The 18,804-nt window shown below is 56.9% G+C and overlaps 2 protein-coding genes and 1 non-coding gene across 4 annotated transcripts; 1 reads left to right on the top strand and 2 right to left on the bottom strand.

Moving 5' to 3' along the window:
- LOC149863833 (uncharacterized) lies at positions 1-1,924 on the top strand (the record flags this gene model as incomplete). The annotated part of the gene is made up of 1 exon (XM_090047653.1): positions 1-1,924. A coding segment is annotated over one exon (1,491 nt), but the record flags the coding sequence as incomplete, so codon positions are not given.
- Positions 1,925-2,254: 330 nt separating this feature from the next.
- Positions 2,255-17,727, bottom strand: SLC6A16 (solute carrier family 6 member 16). Of its 2 annotated transcripts, none has more exons than XM_090048508.1 (12): positions 17,590-17,727; positions 13,792-14,572; positions 13,271-13,428; positions 12,229-12,355; positions 11,758-11,933; positions 11,240-11,350; positions 10,399-10,640; positions 8,271-8,460; positions 7,613-7,814; positions 6,996-7,155; positions 6,401-6,563; positions 2,255-6,135 (listed from the first exon to the last, which is right to left on the bottom strand). In XM_090048508.1, the coding sequence occupies exons 2-12, from the start codon at positions 13,979-13,981 to the stop codon at positions 5,830-5,832; spliced, it is 2,025 nt and encodes a 674-aa protein (XP_089904634.1). In that variant the 5' UTR covers positions 13,982-14,572; positions 17,590-17,727; the 3' UTR covers positions 2,255-5,829. The 2 variants fall into 2 exon arrangements, with proteins under 2 accessions (XP_089904634.1, XP_089904635.1); XM_090048509.1 differs by lacking the exon at positions 17,590-17,727 and adding an exon at positions 15,566-15,706.
- Positions 4,993-5,177, bottom strand: LOC149863832 (U2 spliceosomal RNA). Its single transcript, XR_016442785.1, has one exon. It is a non-coding gene; the product is annotated as a U2 spliceosomal RNA (small nuclear RNA).
- Positions 17,728-18,804: the final 1,077 nt, after the last annotated feature.

Below are 18,804 nucleotides of genomic sequence, written 5' to 3'. Positions count from 1 at the left end.
AGGGCCAGGCTGGGCCATGCCAGGCCCGAAACGTGCCAGCCGGGGGGGCCCGCCGGGGCCGGGCGGTTCCGCCGCACGACGCCCAGCAGCGTGGCACGGCGGGAGGCGACGCTAGCGCTGGTGGAGGCGTTCACGGCGGCGGGGGTGCCGCTGGAGAAGCTGGATAGCCCGCGGCTGCGGCAGTACCTGCGGCGCCACGTGCCCAACGCCGGCAGCTTCCCGTGCGCCAACAAGCTGCGCCAGGACTACCTGCCCGCCCTGCCCCGCGCCGCGCCCGCGCCCTCCGCGCGCCAGCTGCTCGCCCACCACCGCCGCGTCTCCGTGGCCGCCAGCGAGGCCACGGACGCGTGCGGCCGCTACGTGCTGCACGTGCTGCTCGTGCCTGGCGCCTGGGACCCCCGCGCCGCGCCGGTCTTCCAGGCCGAGCCCGCGCCGCTCGCTTCGCTCAACTTCTCCACTGTGGCGCGGGCTGTGGTCACCGCGGTGGTGGGCTGCGGCGTGGACTTCGACCAGGTCACGGCTTTCCTCTCCCACGACGCCACCTACATGAGCAGGGCGTTCTCTGACGTACTGCGTGGCGTGATGCCGCACGCGGTGCACGTGGCCTGCAACGCGCGCATTGTGGCGCTCGCTGGCGAGGCCTGGCGTGCGTGCTTCCCTGCTGTGGACAGTTTAGTGGGCGCCTTCAAAAAGGCCCTCAAGGGCTGCCCAGGCCGTGCGCTGCGCTACCGCGAGGCCTTTGCACAGCAGAGTGGGGAGCCATGTGCCGCCGTGGCACTCCCGCCAGAGTCAAACCGGTGGAGCGTATGGTTTGATGCCGTGTGTTACCATGCTAAGCACATGCAGTGCTATGCGCAGTTTGTGAGCGAGGAGCTGGAGATGGCACCCGGGACCTGGGGAGTGCTGCGGCTGCAGGAGCTCTTAAGGCAGGGCGACCTCGAGGAGCAAGTGAGGTTTGTGGCAAAAAATGTGGTGCAGTTTGTGGAGGTGCTGGCATGGTTTGAAAGCCCACAGGCCACAATCCACCACGTGCACAACAAGCTGATGGACCTGATCAGTTGGGTGGAAGATATGGCATCACAACAGCTTGCAGACGGTCCGCAGGAAAACCAGCGGAGGCAAGAGCTGTTCCAGGCCATTGCTGCCACGCTGAATCAGTACTACAAGTATGATCCAGCACTGCCCCCACGGTTTAGACAACCGGCTGCCTCCTTTTTCAGTGCAGTTCGTATTTTTGATCCCAATCAGGCACCTTTTCTGAGTTTTGACCCTCAGCTCCTGAAATCAATCCCTGGCTGGGGGAAAGAGCACGACCAGGAACGCACTGCTTACATGAGCTTTCTCAAAGACTGCCAGAGGCCTCTGACAGTGTCTGTGTTCTGGGAGTCTGTTTCTAATCAGTTTCCACATCTCTATGACTTGGCGAGATGCTGCCTGACCATCCCGGCCAATTCGGTGGACGCAGAATGTGCGATCCCAGCGTATGGGTAAGCATTCACACCATAGAGATAGAGGATCTCAGCTGCCACAGGCAGCTAACTTGACTTGTTTTTATCAAGGTTAGCATTATTCTCAGAAGTTTAGGGCCGGAAGGGACCTCATGAGATCGTTGGGTCCAGCCCCCCTGCTCTGGCCAGGAAAGACTGCTGGGGCCAAATAACCCCAGCAAGGTGCGCACCCAGTTTCCTTTTGAAGATCTCCAGGGTAGGTGCTTGAACCACCTCTGCGGGGAGTCTGTTCCACAGTCTGGTCACACACACTGCAAAGACATTTTTCCTTGCATCCAGTCTGACTACATTTTGGTAGAATGCTAACAATAAATTCTGATGTCATTAGTTATAGGTCATATTCTGCATATATTCTATATTAATATTTCCATTTAGACTTAAATGTAATACTTAGATTTATAATAACACAGTAACTAATCTGGTATTTCTGTGGACTTTTGTTTTTAATTTATAGTGCAGTTTTTGCCTTTTGGCCAATCAGCAACAAGGGGCGTGGCTACTGGGTCCTCTCTGGTCCTCATGGGCAAGGAGGTGGGGGCTCACCATGAATCCTCATGGGAAAATCCCTGTGTCAGTGATTTTAGGTAGGTGCCTACTGGGGGGAGGGGGTCACCCTATGCTCCTACTGACCCTCCACCCCGCACTCCACTCTTACCTGCCAAAGCCACAGCACCCCACTCCCCGCAGATCTGCCTGGGGGATGATCAACCTCCCCCACCACCAGACAAACACAGGGCAACTCCAGGCAGGTTCCATCCAGTTTTATTGGGTGACAATCATGGGCAGGAGTTCAGGCCCTGCCCACAACATCAGGACAAGGGGTGGGGGGCATTCCTTGCTCCCCATTCCCAACACACACACACACAGCAGCCTTGTGTAAAGCTCTGGGAGAGGCCCCCCGCCATGCCCTTGCATGAGGGCTGGCATGAGGACATCTATACCCTTCTCCCTGGTGTCATGCCTTTTCAGTGCCACCAGTCACACACAGGTGTGATCACGAGGCCATTGCACATTTCATCACCATGTGAGGATGAGGCAAGGCATGGTGGCACTGACACAAGACCCACACACAAGGAGTTGAGAGTCCCAGGTCACATCTGCACAAGCAAGCCACAGCCCTTCCTCCCCCACCTCCCATGTTTGTGGCTTTGCACGATGATCAGGAAGCAAAGTGTGTGTGGAATGTCACTGCAGAGTGCAAGGAGGGGGCAGGGAGTTTACCCAGGGTTTGACCCAGTCCCCTGGCAAAGGTCAATTCTAGTCCCCTTCCAGGGTGACCAGAGCCAGGCATGAACAAAATGTACAAAGAGAGCCATGACCTACAGTCACACGTATGGGTGACGCACACAGCTGCCTCTTAAGTGCAAAAGTGTAACATTATCTCCCTTTCCTCCCTCCACTGGCATGGCTAAATATTAGCATTACATTAGCACCTAAAATGGCCTGACCCAGGTCAAGGCACTGCCTAGTCATGCTCCTAGATAAGATGAAGGCATCCTTTTTGTTCCAGGCACTGCAGAAGACCTCCTTTTTGTCCATGGAGGGAATAGGGGATGGTAATGGCACAGGCTGGGAGCTGAGAGAGTCAGTACATACCCCAACAGCTTGCCAGTCTACCCATAGCTGGTAGGGGGAACTGAGGCACATAGGGGACTAACCCAAAGTCAGAAGTGGAGCTGAGAAAAGAACCCAGGTGTCCTGAGGCCCAGCACCACTTGACCAGGCTTACAACATTTACATGGCACAGTACGAAGTATAACACTCCTTCCCTTATAGTACCTACAAGTTGCCATAAAGATCAGAGGCCCCATAGGGGCAGATATTAGCCAGCCCTGACAGCTGAGATCAAGGTCACTGCTGCACTAGGGCAGGTGAGATGTGCCTTGCCCTGATCAACTTCTGATCTGAAGAGGCAAAGCACCATTACCCCCATTTCACAGCTGGGAGAAACTGAGACCCAGAGCAGCTGAGTAACTTGCCCAGTGACTATAGAGGGAGTTGGTGGCAGACCTGGGAACTTAACCCAGGGGCCTGGTGCCCAGGCCCGTTGCTCTAAAGCCCCCTAAGAATTCCAGGTGCTGCAAAGCATCATTGCTGCTATGTAGTCAAGTAGAATCTGGCTCTAGGAGATAGAAGTGGAGAGTCCGAACCTTGAAGGGCTGAGGTCAGTAAGCTTGGTGAGGGCTGGGGAGCACTGAGAGAAGGGTACGTGGAGCAGTGGAGATGTGAGGAACTGCCCAGAGGGACAGATGGACTACGTAAAGGTTTGGGGGTGCCAAGTACCTACATTCTTCAGGGAAACTCCAAGCTCACCCCATGAGTGAGTGATAGAATCCTGCCCCTTTCCCTCCTTGGGCATAAGAACTAGAATCACAGTGGGGCTTTTTCTCTTTAGAAATGGAGCCCCAGCATCTAGTTGCCTCCCAGAATCCTGCCAGTACAGAATGCAGAGCAGTAACGCCATGGGGCCATCCAGCCCCCCCGACTTTGCCTTATGCTACTGTTGCTATCATTAGCATAGACAGCAGCTGCAGTCCCAGAAACCTCCTCTCTATGCTACACCTCCACCCCATGATAAGCCATTCCTTCACACAGCAGGTGTATTCAGCAGCAGGGATTTGAATTCTGAATTGTCCCCCACAGCCTGGTGGGAAGAGGCTGGGACATTCCTACCCTCTCCAGTTTCAGGGACAGGCCTGGACTTTTGCCCTTCCAGGTTTGAGTCCTGCTCCCACCAGGTTGTGTGGGATAATTCTAGGACTCGAACCTGGAACAGCAAAAGCCCAGGCCTTTCACTGAAACTGGAGAGGCTGGGACCTCCAGGCCAGGGAAATGACAACCTGAGGCATCATGGGAGAGAATGGAACTGAAAGGAAGACAAGTTAGCTGCCCTAGGCATGGCTAGGGGACAGCACCCAGCTAGCAGCAATAGTAGGCTGTTCTCCTCTCTGTGGACCAGCCTACCCTCTTAATCCAGGAAACTCCCCCGAACTAAGGCCACATCCCAGTCCCAATCTTGGGTTCACTAGGAATCTCCCTTCCTTGTCCGTCAGAGCACCCTGAAGAGACAGTTAACTTCAGGCAGCAGGACTGACATGTTGGGGCAGAGATGGTAGCCCCAACCTTTCAGGCCTACTGGTCAACCCCCATTGTCAACACCAGCTCACACTGAGATGGCCCCAAGTCCTGGAAATGTCTTGGTCTTGGCCCTGACAGGAGGTCAAGGCCATGACCTCCCCCAAGGTGAATACAGGTCTGTTTCTTGGAGGTAGATACCTTCTGCCCAGAGGCATGCACAGGTGGACAGGCCCAGGTAATTGAATTGCTGGTGGTTTCAGCGGGATGTTAGCACCGTGTTTCTGAGAGTGCCTCTGCTCCTGCACCCTCCACGGACAGGAGAAGGGTCCTCTGGGTCACCAAGGCATGGGTGACATCAGTAAGAAGACAACATGACTGCCCTAAGAAGCATTTTTTTTTTTTTCTGTTTTTTTGCACCGGTCCTGGAAGCACTGCAATACCAGGTCAATGCATGGAGTGGATGGAGCACGCTCCGGTTCCACCACCCAACACCAAAAAGAATCTGCTCAATATAGACCTCCTATGGAGGACATATCAGAGACAATTACCCTGGGGAGCACGCCCTGCTGGATGTCCCCCGCCCATAGCAAGACTCTGGCCAAGTCCATTAGTAGACAAACGAGATGGCAGTCCCAAATGGTGGTCCCAAACAAGATCTGGCCACCCCAAATGTACAGGAGACAGTTGGATGGGGGTGTGGTGGGGGTGACACTGCCAGGCAGGCTAGCCCATTTCCCCCAGCCAGGGTCCTATCCATTAGTACTGGGCAGGGAGCATCCATCCCCTCAAGTCTATCCATCTGAAGCTTCAGCCTTTGATCCACCAATAAGAAGTCACTGCCTCTCTTCTATCCACCTATCCAACGCTGCTCTCCTGCCTTTCATTTTTCCCTAATTGCCCCTCTGGTTCTGGCTTCAGACTTCACCAATCAGAGGCTGCAGTCCCATTCCCTTCATCAAATCAGAGCCGTCTCCCCATCATGCATCCCCAGCCAATCAGAGATTGTGTCCTCTGACGCTTCACCAATAGGAATGCTTCTCTCTCCAGCAATCAGGCCTTGCTTAGGGAGGGCATGTGCCATGGTGCACCAGCCCCATAGTGACTCCCCCAAATGGTGAGGGGCCTTCAGGCATGTTGGACCCCCCCCCCAAGCCTGGATAGGCTGGGAGACTTGCATCAAGACACTGCTCCCAATGGCCTCTGACCTTTGCCCTCTGCCCCCTTGTGCCAAACCTCCGCTGAGTTAGTTTGACCCCCCCAAGAGGGTGGCCCTGGCCTCTTCCCCACCCTCGGGAGGGTCCTCAGTCTGCACAGGCAGGTACCCATTAGCCGAGTGCTCTGGGTCAGCTGGGCTCTCCTCCTCTTCCTCCTCTTCCTTGTCTGTTACTGGGAGCGTCCCCTCCAGGCTGGGGCACCCTCCTCGCCATGCCAGCCACTCCCGCAGCAGCTGGCAGAGGTAGAGGGCAGGGATGGGCAGGACAGCCACCACAATGAGGGAGACAAGGATTGCCATGGCCCAGGGTGGGTACGGCAGCTTGGTCTTGGCCGCCTGCAGGAGAGGAACAAGGCTCAGCTCTGCTGCAAGCTCATCTACTCGAGCTTCAGGCCTCCTTCCTCCCCTGGCTCAACCCCACAGGCTCATCTACACTGGTAGCAGGCCTTCTCCCTGCCCCTCACATCAGGTCCTCCTAGCCTAGTTTGGAGAGTCTCTCCCCTCTCCCCCAGGTCAGCCCCTAAGGGCCCCTACTACTTGGTCTCCAGTCCCCACCCAGATGATTCAGGCCCATGGGGGTGAGAGAGGCAGGGGGTCTCACCTTTGCCTGGTCCCAGGCCTGGTAGGTGGGATGCCCCAGGCACAGGTTGATCAGGCTGGCTAGTAGCAGGCACAGCATGGCCAGGACACTGCCATAGCGCCACATGTAGCTGTAGAGCTTCCAGGGACGCCAGCCCAGCATGTCTTCAATGTCTGATAGGAATCTGCAGGGGAGGGGACACAGGGACAGAGATTAGATCCGGGCTGAGGGGTTAATTAAGGCCTGGGGGAGGTTAGACCACAGCTGGAAGGAGGCTAGATCAGGGCAGGAAGTGTAGATCAAGGCAGGAGGGGTTAGATGTGGGGGGAGGGGAGGAGTTACTGGCTGGGAAGGGAAGGGTGCTGCTCAAAATAGCCCCTCTTCCAGCACAAATTTGCATACTTATTTAAAAACACCAACAGGAAGGTTAGTTAAATATCCCCCACCCTCACCAAGAGCCAGGCCATGGCTGGACAGGCTGCATGTGTAACTGTCAGATGTTACAGGGAGCTGGGTGGAGGCAAGAGGAGGCAACTGGGAGGGTTTTTGTCAGAGGAAAAAGAGCATCAGGGAGAAGTGGGGGTGTTTGGGGGCAGCATGATAGGGGGCTCCTCACCTCTCTGCCCCGTAGACCCAGGCCACGGCCACAGCCTCGCAGGCCACGACAGCAACGAGGGGCAGAGTGGCCGAGTAGTCATCGAACATGGCCACAAAGTAGCTGCCCGAGCGTTGCATGAATACCAGCCCCAGCAGGAAGCCCAGGGTGCAGCTCAACACTGGGAGAAGGGGTGGGAAAATGGGGAGGGCGGTCAGAGGGCTTTGCAAGAAGGTGGTCACGTGCTCATGTACACCACTGGTAGCTGCACAAACAGCCCCTAGCACGTGTGCTAGGCAGCATCCTGCTCATGCCTGTCCTCACGCAGACAGACACTCATGTCTGTCCCTGTGGAAACACCCCCTTGCACATGTGCCAGCATTCATGCAAATACTCCCCCTACACTTACCCACCTTCTATCCTTCCCTATGCAAACAGTCCCTTGTGCACATGTGCATGTGCATGTACACACACACACACGCACGCGTGTACGCTCCCACCTCCCTCAGATATATGTACAAAGATCCTTGTGCATCAGTGTGCACAGACTCTGCAAGGTCCATGTCCCCTCCCCCCGACAAGCAAAAGGTGTTTGTACTTCCCCCAGCCCTGCTCCACCCCTCCCTCTCCCACCAGACCTGTGAAGAGGGTGCGTCTCCGGCGCAGGGGGGCAAAGTTGTCCATCAGGGGGGTGAGGATGCCTTGCATGTTGCCAAGCATTGTACTCAGCCCCAGGTTCAGCAGCATGAAGAAAAAGAGGACGGACCAGAATGGGGAGGCCGGGAACAGTGTCATGGTCTCGGTGAAGGCGATGAAAGCCAGGCCAGTGCCCTCCACGCCCTGCAGAAAGTAGGACATGCTGCTGTACCAGGGAGATGCAGCTGCCTCTTGGGTGGGGCTGGGTATACAGGGACCCTTTCTACAGTCCTGAGATGCAGGTAGTTCTCAGGTGGGACATGTCAGGGGCTGGGCATACAGGGACCCCTTGTCCAGTGCAAGGATGCAGACACTTTTAGGAAGGGTCAAGTTGTGCGAAGGTATTTACATAGGGACACTTCTCCGAGTGCTGAGATGCAGTCAGCTCTGCGGTGAGGCTGGGAATACAGGGATGCCTCAGCTGCCTCTGGGGTGGGACATGTCAGGGGCTGGGCATACAGGGACCAGAATGCAGCTGCACCTTGCATAGAGCTGCGCATACAGGGCCTCCTCACCCAATGCTGAGATGCAGCCGCCTCTGCAGCACAGCTCACCCTAGCACAGCCCTTGCGGTGAGTGGGGAGCATCCGCCCCAGGTACCTTGTTCATCTCCTCCTCCACCCGGCAGTCAGTGATCTCATACTCCTTTAACTTCATCCCCAGGCCGGCAGGGACCCCCTGGTACCAGGCACTGTACATGGTGGGGGAAAACTCAGAGAGGTTCCCCACAGGCAGCTCCAAGCCTGGGATGGACTTGTTACCCAGCAGCCAGGATAGCTGCTTCGTGTTCCTGGAGAGAGAAATTGTGTCAGCAGGTCTATGTGCAATGCATGCTTGAGTGACTGAGCACAGTAGAGAGGAGCTAGGAGGTCCCTGTGCAATGGACAGGTTGGTGATGGGATCTTGGAGTCATTATTGACTCCAAGATGAACATGAGCCACCAGTGCCAGACTGCGGTGGCTCATGTTCATCTTGGCCAGCCAAGACCAGCCATGTTCATCTTGGCCAGCAAGGCCAGCCATGTTCATCTTGGCCAGCAAGGCCAGCCATACCTTGTCATGCATCCAAAGGTGCACCTCAAGCTGGTCCAAAGAGGTGATACTCCCCCTCTATGCGGCACTGTTCAGGCCGCAATTGGAGTACTGTGTCCAGTACTGGGTGCTGCACTTTAAAAAGGATGTGGCCAGCCTGGAGAGGGTTCAGAGGAGGGCCACCTGCTTGGTAAGAGGGCAGCGGGACAGGCCCTGTGAGGAGAGACTGAGGGACCTGAACCTGTTCAGTGGCTGCCTACAAACTCATCAGGGGAGATCAACAGCAAATAGGTAGAGCCCTTTTCTCCCCAGCACCACCTGGGGTGACGAGGAACAATGGTAATAAGCTGATGGAGAATTAGGATTAGGTTTAGGTTAGCGATCAGAAGGCAGTATTTTACAGTTCAGGTGGCCAAAATCTGGAACCAGCTTCCCAGGGAAGTGGTCCTCGCCCCTACCTTGGGCAAATTCAAGAGGAGGTTGGATGATCACCTGTCTGCGGTCTTGTGAACCCAGCATTCATTCCTGCCTGTGGCAGGGGGTCAGGCTAGAGGATCTGCTCAGGTCCCTCCTGACCCTAGTTGCTATGAAACTATGAAACTATGGGGGCAGGGACCAGTAAGTATCTCCCGGTGAAGATGAGCCTGGGAGGGTCAGGATCTCCTTGTGCAATGCACACCCAGGGAAAGGCAGGGGAATGAGAGGGGTTAGGATGGGGAGTGTGATGTCACCAGGGCCTGTGTGTCACGGTAAGGCCCCTATTCCTCCCCCTTTGCAGGGCAGCACCAGGAGGGTGTTGCATAGCAGAACCCCCATTAACCCTCTTCCCCATCACACTCCCCATCCATTCCCCTCTCCATGCAATGCACACTCTTGTGATTGAATGAGGATTGAATTCTCCATCAGCTTATTACCATTGTTCCTCGTCACCCCAGGTGGTGCTGGGGAGAAAAGGGCTCTACCTATTTGCTGTTGATCTCCCCTGATGAGTTTGTAGGCAGCCACTGAACAGGTTCAGGTCCCTCAGTCTCTCCTCACAGGGCCTGTCCCGCTGCCCTCTTACCAAGCAGGTGGCCCTCCTCTGAACCCTCTCCAGGCTGGCCACATCCTTTTTAAAGTGCAGCACCCAGTACTGGACACAGTACTCCAATTGCGGCCTGAACAGTGCCGCATAGAGGGGGAGTATCACCTCTTTGGACCAGCTTGAGGGAGCAGCCCTGGTGACAGTATGGGGAAGAGGGTTAATGGGGGTTCTGCTATGCAACACCCTCCTGGTGCTGCAAGCGGGGAGGAATAGGGGCCTTACCGTGACACACAGGCCCTGGTGACATCACACTCCCCATCCATTACAGCCCTGGTTCACAGCACAGGGAGGGGGAGGTCTCCTTGTGCGACACACAATCCTGGTGACAGCACAAAGAGGGGCAGGATGGGGTCTCCCCATATAACACATGACCCTGGTGACAGCACTGGGGGGAGGAGACATCACTGACACACCTTAGTGTAGCCTGGGGAAGGGGCAGGGACTTGCTGCACAACACAGGATTCTGATTACAGCACAGGGAGAGGCAGGAGTGGGGTTTCCCTGTGCAATACGTGACCCTGGTGACAGCACAAGGAGGGGCAGGGGGGAGGCTCCCCCCCATGAGATGCACAGGCCTGGTGACAGCACAGGGCAGGGCAGGACAAAGCCTTACCTCCCCACACAGGCCTGGGTGAGGATGTTGGCACGGAAGCCCAGCACAGCGAAGACGACGAGGGTGGCGAGCACGGAGGTAAGGAAGTTGATGGCAGCCACCAGCAGGGCATCACAGTGGCAGTTGTTGCCCCGCGGGTTGTAGCTGGAGTAGGCGATGATGCTGCCAAAGCCCAGGCCCAGTGCAAAGAACACCTGGGTGGCTGCCTGGCGCCACACCTGCACATCCCCCCAGATGGACAGCTGCGGGCAGCCAGTGGTTAATGTAGGTCCGAGCCCTTCCTTCTCCCCTTCAGCCCCCCCAAATCCTACCCTGTCAGCCTTTCACCAAGGCCCTGCCTCTTGTGATGGGGTCCTGGGCCCTAGATATCCCCCCAGCCTGCCTCAAAGGGGATGGAGGAAAATCCCCACCCCCCTCCCTGCCCCAGGCTTCCCATGGGGAATTAGGTGAGCACAGCCCTGATGTGGTGCCTGGGGGATGCCCTGCCCAATGAAAGCTGGCTGGGTCATGTCCATAAAGAGGATCAAGCACTTCACCTGCTGTTCTTAACCCCTTTGTTTGGGACAATGGGGTCGGGGGGTCCACCACTCACCCTGCCCAAGAGGGTTCAAGGGTTAGAGGTTGGTGATCAATGGAGAGTCCCTGTCCAAGGTAGGCTAGGGGCAAGTGGGGGGTCATGGTCATCAAAGATCAGTGGGGATGGGGGGTTTCTGGGAGTGGAGGAGGGGTTGGGGGAGCCAGGGAGTCTTGGTACTGCTTGGGGAAAGGAGGCAAGTTCAGGGGCTGGGTCCTGGTACTGTTCAGGGGAAGGGAAGATCTGGGGCACCCCCTGGCATCTTACCTTGGGGGTGAACATGACGCGGATGCCGTCAGCCGCACCATCCAGCAGGAGCCCCCGGATCAGGAAGCAGAGCAGCACCACGTAAGGAAAGAGCGAGCTGAAGTACAGCACCTACAAAGGAAGATGAAGTGGGGGTTCACCTGTGGCCCTCCCTCACAAGGACCCCACCCTGCCACTACCTCCACCTGTGCACACCAGCCTGGGGCCATCCCAGAGGGCAAAGATGGGTGGGGAGAGGAGAGTGGGGGGTGAAAAGGATCAGGGGGTGGAGAGAACAGGCAGGGAGGCTAGCACTCGTCCCGCCTTGTGGGGTCAGAGATTGTGGGAGGCTACGGCGCAGTGAAGGGGTGGGTCCAACACTCCCCCTGCCCAAGGGGAGTCAGGGGTCAGAGGTCAATGGAGAATCCCTGCCCAAGGGAGGCCAGGGGTGAGTGGGGGGGTTAAGTGGGGTCAGGGAAGAGTGGGAGAAGGTTTCAACACTTCCCCTGTCTAAGTGGGGGTCAAGTGCCAGCACTCACCTTGCCAGAAGACTTGATGCCCCGAATCATGGCCACGCAGACCAGGCTCCAGGCGCCCAGCAGGCAGCTGGTCAGTGTGAGGTCCAGCCCCCCCGCCTCACTGATGGAGTCCGACACATCCAGGGCCTCTCGATACCAGAAGTATGTTGTGGGGGAGCTGTGGGCGCACTCGGGCTCTACAACAGGGCACCCAGTGAGAACCCCCAGGGGTGGAGGGGGAACAATGCCTGCTGGTGCCAAGCCAAGGAGATGGGGCATAGGTAGGGGAATGCAGGGAGCGGGAAGTGGGGAACTCTGATATCTGGCAGAGGAAATGGGATATGATGTATGGAGAGGTCATGGAGAGAAGACACAGCAGCCATCAATGCCAAGCAAGGCCCATGGGGTGCAGTGGGGGGGAGGGGAAATGGCAGGCAGTGCCCCCGGTGGCTGGCTGGGGTGATGGGGTGCAACTGGGGAGGCAGCACATACCCATCTGGGTGCTGTTGGGGGCATCAGGGCAGCTCTCCCAGGGCAGTGGATACTGGAAGGAGTGGCCAAGGTAGAAGAGGCTCCAGGCAATGATGACATTGTAGTAGAGTGCCACGAAGCTGCACACCTGCAATGGAAGGGTGCTTGCTTGTACACGTGACACCATTACCATATACACATGACGAAAATGTCACTTCGTGTGACTTAATGGCATCACACTACACGTACAAGAGTTTTGAGGGTTTTAAATAAGTTTGCATGTATTGCAGCTATTGGGCAGCTTGCCCCTGGACAAAGCAGAGGCGGGCAGGCTCCACAGAAAAAAAGGATTGGGGCCCCTCGCCATTTGGGGCCCAATCATTTTTTTTTTTTGGTGGAGTCTGCCTGCCTCTCCTGCGGCCGAGGGGGCAAGCTGTCAGCAGGCCAAGCAACCCCTGAGTTGCAGGAGGGCACCGGTCCTTCCCTCCACGGTGGTGGTGCCCCCTGGGGCTGCCTGGGTAGGCTGCTAGTGGGCCAGCTGCTGCCCCAGCTCAGGGTAAGGGAAGAGTTGGATCAGGATGGGTGCTTCCTTTAAAATGGGGCAGCCCCTCCCCATTAGCAGCCCACCCAGGTGGTCCCAGGAGGCATCACTGCAGCAGAGGGAAGGAATGGGACCCCTGGCAGCTCAGGCCCCACTGTGGGTAGGCTCCACTGGGAAAAAAAAAAAGTTAGGCCCCTTGCCAAAAAAAAAGGATTGGGTCCCTCACTAACAGTGAGAGAAAAATAAAACCCCACCATTTCAATTAAAAACCCACCGTTTCAAATTAGGGGGCCTAGAATGCAACCCTAGGGACTAAACCCCCGTCATGTGTATCGTCACCCAAGACCATCAGCCCTCACCTGGCTCTGAGATGTGACCAGCTCTGGGGTGGGGCATATCAGGGGCTGGGTATACCCCTTGCCCCAGTGCTGCAAGCTTCCCCGCAGTGATGCCCTGCTGTCCCTATCACCTACCCGCTACCTTCCCTTCTTCCCCTCCCCATTGCCAGTCCTAGGCACTCACCACACAGCTAGCAAAGCCAATGCCAGCAAGGCGGGGGCTGATATGCTTCCACACCCCAATGCTGCCTTGGCGGATGCTCTGCCCGGCCGCCAGCTCCAGGAAGAACAGGGGGATCCCAATGACAAAGAGGAGCAGGAGGTACAGGAGAAGGAAGGCTCCTGGTTGGGGGAGTGGGAAGGGGGGATTAAGGGGTTGCAGTGACACAGACAACCCCCAGCCACCACCCGCCTGCCTTAACCGCTGACTCCTCCCAAGTGTCCAGCCTCCAGGCAGTCCCAGACTCCCCACACTCCAACCCTGGAGCCCCCCCACAGACAGTTCCTTGCCCCCTAACCATTGCCAGAGCCCTCCCACAACTTGCAGCTCCCACAACCCACAACTTGCAGCCCCCCCAAACTCGCAGCCCCCTCCTGGCTTCCCTAGCCCCCTCTTATCTACCCCTGCTTCCACTAACTGCCCCACTCCTCTCACTTCCTCCCACTCCCTACCTCAGTCCCCCTTCCCCTCCCAGCCCCGCTCACCTCCCCCATTCTGGTGGCAGAGGTAGGGGAAGCGCCAGACATTGCCCAGCCCCACAGAGAAGCCGACTTGGGCAAGGATGTACTGGGCTTTGCTGCTCCAGGCTGGGCGGGCAGGCGGCTCTGTGGGCAGCAGCCCCAGGCTGGATTCCCCGGGTGAGCCCAGCTCCAGGTCCGGCTTGCTTTTCTCCATGGCAGACTGTGCAACACACTCACACACAGCTCATGCCCTCCTAAGCACACAGGGGGCAATGGCTCACCAACACTGGTAGCCACTCTCTGAACACACAGGGAAGCCGGCACTCAGGTGGACCCCGCAAGTGTTCACGCGTGGGTGCTGCCTCTCACAAAGCCACAGACAGGTGAGCAAGTGCTCACAAGGGGACTCATAAACATATGCACACACTTGTTATCACACTTGCACACTTATGATCACACCAGAGCAGGCACTAAGGCAGGTGATTTAGGCAGGACTTGCCCCTGCTCTTGCACACTGCTGCTCACCTCCATTCACACTTGCAGGGCCCCTTGCTTGCCTCCCCAGAGAACACGCCTGCACATGGAGGGGAAGCAGCATGAGCTCGTGTTCACTCTCACCCTTGCCAGCAACACTCACACAACCCACATGCAGCCTTGTGCACAGGCTGCCAGCATGTGACTGCATAAAGGCTATACTTGTACCCACATGCAGCTCGCACAAGGATTCACGCTAACACAGGGGGCGGGTGCACACACAGTCATGCTCACTTGCTCCCCCAGCACACCTCAGAGCATGGATTCAACCCTGAAAGAGAGAAACAGACAGACAGATCAGGACAGATGGAAAAGGGGAGACTTGGACTCCTCCAGGGCTCTCTGGAAATGCGACTGCTTCTGGGGTGGAATGCATTGGGAGCTGTTCATACAGGGACCCCTTGCTCAGCACTGACATGCAGCCCCCTCTGTGGAGCGGGATCCAACCCAGCTATGTGGTACCCGGTCCCCAGAAAGTTAAAGACACAACATGTGCCTGTCGGTGACATGGGGAGATAATGTGTCACTGGCGACAACATCCTGGCACAAAAGTACCTTTGAGACAGCTGTTGATACTGTGCCGCCTCCCCCGCCCCCTCCCACCAGTCCTGGAGAGACTCCCAGAGCCGGCAGGGCCCTCTCCTTGCCCTGGAAAGGTCCTGGGACAGTCCCCACACTGCCAGGATCTGTAAGGACCAGACTCCTACCCTTAGCTATAAAAACTATAAGGTCCATAGGCACACAAACACCAGACTCTAAAAGATCAGAATACCAGCTGGAAGTAGCCCTAAAGCCCAGGCTCCCAGTCCCATCTTCAAGAACTTATAGGGTGTGCAGTTCCAGTGCCCCGCTACCAAAATCTATAGGGTACACACACTTCATTACCAGAATCCATATGGGCCCATGCCCAGACACCCCCTGCCAATTCAGAATCTGTAAGGACCGGCGTCCCAGCTACCAAATCCTATAGGGTACATGCTTCAAGGCCTGAGAATGTAGCAAGCAGACATTTCTAACTCCTCCCCTGCTCCTGAACTCTATATGGCCCACACTGCCATTGGATCCATACAGGTCAGGCATCCAGCTCCCAGACACAGTCCCTAAAGTCCACAGGGTGCCACACACAGCTCTAGAAATCTATAGGCATAAATGACCCAGTGGATCTGGAACACCATAAAGGCCCCATACCCACCCCTTTCAATTCCTAGACCAAGCCCATCATTTCTGAAAACCTATAGGGTCCTCCTAGACTCTCCATCCTCACCTTGTGGAAATCTTTAGGATCCGCCACCAAGTCCAACAATCTATAGTTTCTTTGCATCCCCTACCCGCAAGACATTCAGAAAACAATAGGGTTCATGAACTCAGGCTTTTGGCTACAAACACAACCCTACAATGTCCCTGTGTATGCACCCATCCCCATTTTTAGAAATCTGTAAGGCCCCCTTATCTCCCAACCCCAAACATCTATAGGACCCCTATATACCCACATCTATAGGTACCCCTATAGCACCCCCAACTCTACCCTACAGTCTATAGCTCCCCTCCCTTGTGTCTACCGATCCCCCCAGAAATCCCTAGGAGACCTCTACAGCCCAGCTCCTGGCCTCATTACCTGCACCAGCAGCAATGGCTTGGTACTGCCAGCTGCTGTCCTCGTGCCTGTCCCTGATACAACTCTAGGAGGGCAGCAAGTGGGCAGTGAAGGTGCTCCAAGGAGAGGAGACTCCACCCCCAATCTCTCCCTGCCCCAGGTAAGCATCAGTCCCCACCCCCCAGCCCAGGGCAGGTGGTGTCAACTGGAGACATCCTATGCCCATCCCCCATGGCCCAGGGAGCACCAGGAGCCCCACAGGCTCTGCTAGGCCTGCCCCAGTGCCAGGGCCTCATCAGCCAGACAAAGGGGCTTCAGTGCCATGGGATATGGAGGGTGGGGTGAGCCAAGGGGCAGAGCCCAGCACAGCCTTTGGTAGCCTGGGCAGGAGCCAAGGAGCTTTTGCTGCTGGGGGTGGGGGATGTTTCACCTTCAACCCAGCCCTTCCTCATGCAAGAGAGCATGAGCCTGTGTGCAACATGGACCCCCTGTGTCCATCACAGAGACCCCACCCCCAGCTGCGGCTTGCACGTGTGCACAAGTGTGTACACAGGAAACCTCCCTGCATGTTTATCACCAGTGTGTGCAAGCGATAGCCCCCATCCCCAGTGGACACACCCAGCACCTGGAAGACTGCCCAAGCATTGGTGAAAGCCTCACACACCCCATGTATGCCCCCATGTATTTGTGTGCCAGGTTGCGGGGGAGGAGGAGGGGTTGCTTGGCAGTGCGCCCACTGTCACCACAGGGAATGGATATTGGTGGGGGGAAGAGCAGGGTCTCAGGCCAGCACTGGAGGGGGGGACCCATCTCCTAACACCTACAGGGCCTGAGCTTAGCTCTGAGGTCTCCCAGTCTGGAAGCCCCCAGGGCAGGGAAGAAGGTGCAGGGGGGTACTCCTGCTCCATACGAAACTGATACAGGACTTCTGTGTCCTGCCCATGGGCCTAGCAGCCCCTGCCTGCAAGCTGCACACGTGGCAGAACTCCTCCGGCTCTCTGCCAAGGAAAGGGGGGCAGCCACTGCCTGTATCACTTGCGGCAGAGCGTTGCAGTGAGTGGGGTCAGGGGGTCTCAGCAAGGACCTATGGGTCCCAATACCCCTGTACACATCCCATCCCAGAGCCAGCCGCAGCTCAGTGCTGAGCAAGTGGGGCCCAGTATAAGCATCCCCCCAACACGCTGCACCCCAGAGCCAGACTAGGGGGCTCTGAGGATGAAGGATGAGAAGGAAGCAGGTCATCAAGGAAACTAATGAAAAACATATCTAATCATCAGTCCCTCTGGGATGCCACTGGACATCACTCCCCTCCCAGAGCTGGGGGACAACCCGGTGTCCCAGCTTCCAACCCCCACTGCTCTAACCCACCAGTGGCCTGCCCCCCCCCGCCTGAGCTGGGGGACAACCCAGGTGTCCTGGCCCCCATTCCCCCTTGCTCTAACCCACCAGGTCCACTTCTCCCCTCAGCTGGGTGAGAACCCAGGCCTCCAGACTCCCAGCTGCCAGGAGCCCCTGCACCCATGAAGCCTGGGGAGGGGGAGCAAGTGGCACTGGGAAGGGTGAGTGCTGGTTCATGGGGGCACCCAGCCCCCTCTCTACCCCCACAGATCCCCCCACCCAGCCCCCCGGGTCCCTCCAGATCCCCCTGCTCCCACCCCCGCTGCCAGCCCCAGCCCCGATCCCCCAGGTCCCACCTTGCACAGCGGGGCCCGTGCTCGGGACGCTCCAGCGTGGCCAGTTGCATCAGCCTGGAGGTGTTGGGCGGGGGGGGAGGAGGGCGGGGCAAGGCGTTAACTCCGGCGTGCCCGGGGACCTGCCCATGCCCGCATCCCCCAGGCCCCGTCCCGTCGGGTCCCTCGTGCCGTCCGTCCGTCTGCCCAGGTCCCCCAGTGCACCCACTGCTCCGTGAGGCTGAAGTTGGTTCCTTATTCCCGATTCCCGGTTCCTTTTTCAAAGCTAATCTAGACTCAACAAAAACTTGTTATTAATGAATTCCACAGCCTAAAGAGAATTTCATTAGATATGCATATATGCTAATTAATATGTAAAATAATATCCCACATCCCTCAATTAAGGTCAGATTAGGATGGGATTATGGGGCAAAATACTTCTTGGGCCACCCCAAAGTTCATGGTGATGCCACTGGGGGACTGTCCCAAAGAACTGTGACCACAGTCCTGCCTGGCCCAAAGCACAGTTTGGCCATGCCAGGCTGCCAGCTAACAGCCCCCATGCCCACTACACTAAGTATAATTACACTGAGTATAATGGCTTGAATACAGAACTGGCTTTTGGGCTGGGATTATGGCTAGAAATTCTACTTGGGCCACCCATCAGAATACCTCTGTGCCACTGGGGGACTGTCCTGGACATCTGTGACCAGACATTTGCCTAGCCCACAGTGGAAGTTGGCCGTGCCAGGCTGCCAACAGACAGCAGCCCAGGCACTGTCCTAAGTGTATGGACCTGAATAAGGAACTGGAGTTTGGGCTGGGATTGTAGCTAGAAATCCTCCTTGGGCCACCCCAGACCATGTCTCTGTGCCACTGGGGAACACTCCTAAACATCTCTGATAAGAGATTTACCCGGCCCAAAATGCGGTTTGGCCGTGCCAGGCTGCCAACTGACACCACCCTTCCAGCCACTGTGCTAAGTATCTGAACCCGAATAAGGAACTGGATTTTGGGCAGGGATTATACCCAGAAATCCTTCTTCAGCCACCCCAGAAAGCATCTCTGTGGCCCCGGGGGACTGTGCCTGACATCTCTGACCAAAACTTGCCTGGCCCAAAATGTGGTCTGGCTGCACCAGGTTGCCAATTGACACCCCCCACCCCACCCCCGCCAGCACTGTGCTATATCTGGAACTGAATAAGGAACTGGATTTTGGGTTGGGATTATACCCAGAAA

This window comes from Crocodylus siamensis, chromosome 5 (assembly GCF_052110815.1).
Source record: "Crocodylus siamensis isolate JL-2025a chromosome 5, ASM5211081v1, whole genome shotgun sequence".
NCBI lineage: Eukaryota > Metazoa > Chordata > Crocodylia > Crocodylidae > Crocodylus > Crocodylus siamensis.
Note: the sequence above shows the minus strand (reverse complement) of the source record. Positions and strands in the feature narration are given on the sequence as shown.

What these genes read in the sequence shown, in the direction of transcription:
- SLC6A16 (XM_090048508.1), bottom strand. Translation starts at nt 13,981, where the DNA reads ATGGAGAAAAGCAAGCCGGACCTGGAGCTGGGCTCACCCGGGGAATCC. An exon ending in GCATCAAGTCTTCTGGCAAG is followed by an intron (nt 11,351 to 11,757) that starts GTGAGTGCTGGC and finishes CTTCCTTTGTAG; the next exon opens with GTGCTGTACTTCAGCTCGCT. An exon ending in AGGCCTGGGACCAGGCAAAG is followed by an intron (nt 6,136 to 6,400) that starts GTGAGACCCCCT and finishes CCTCTCCTGCAG; the next exon opens with GCGGCCAAGACCAAGCTGCC.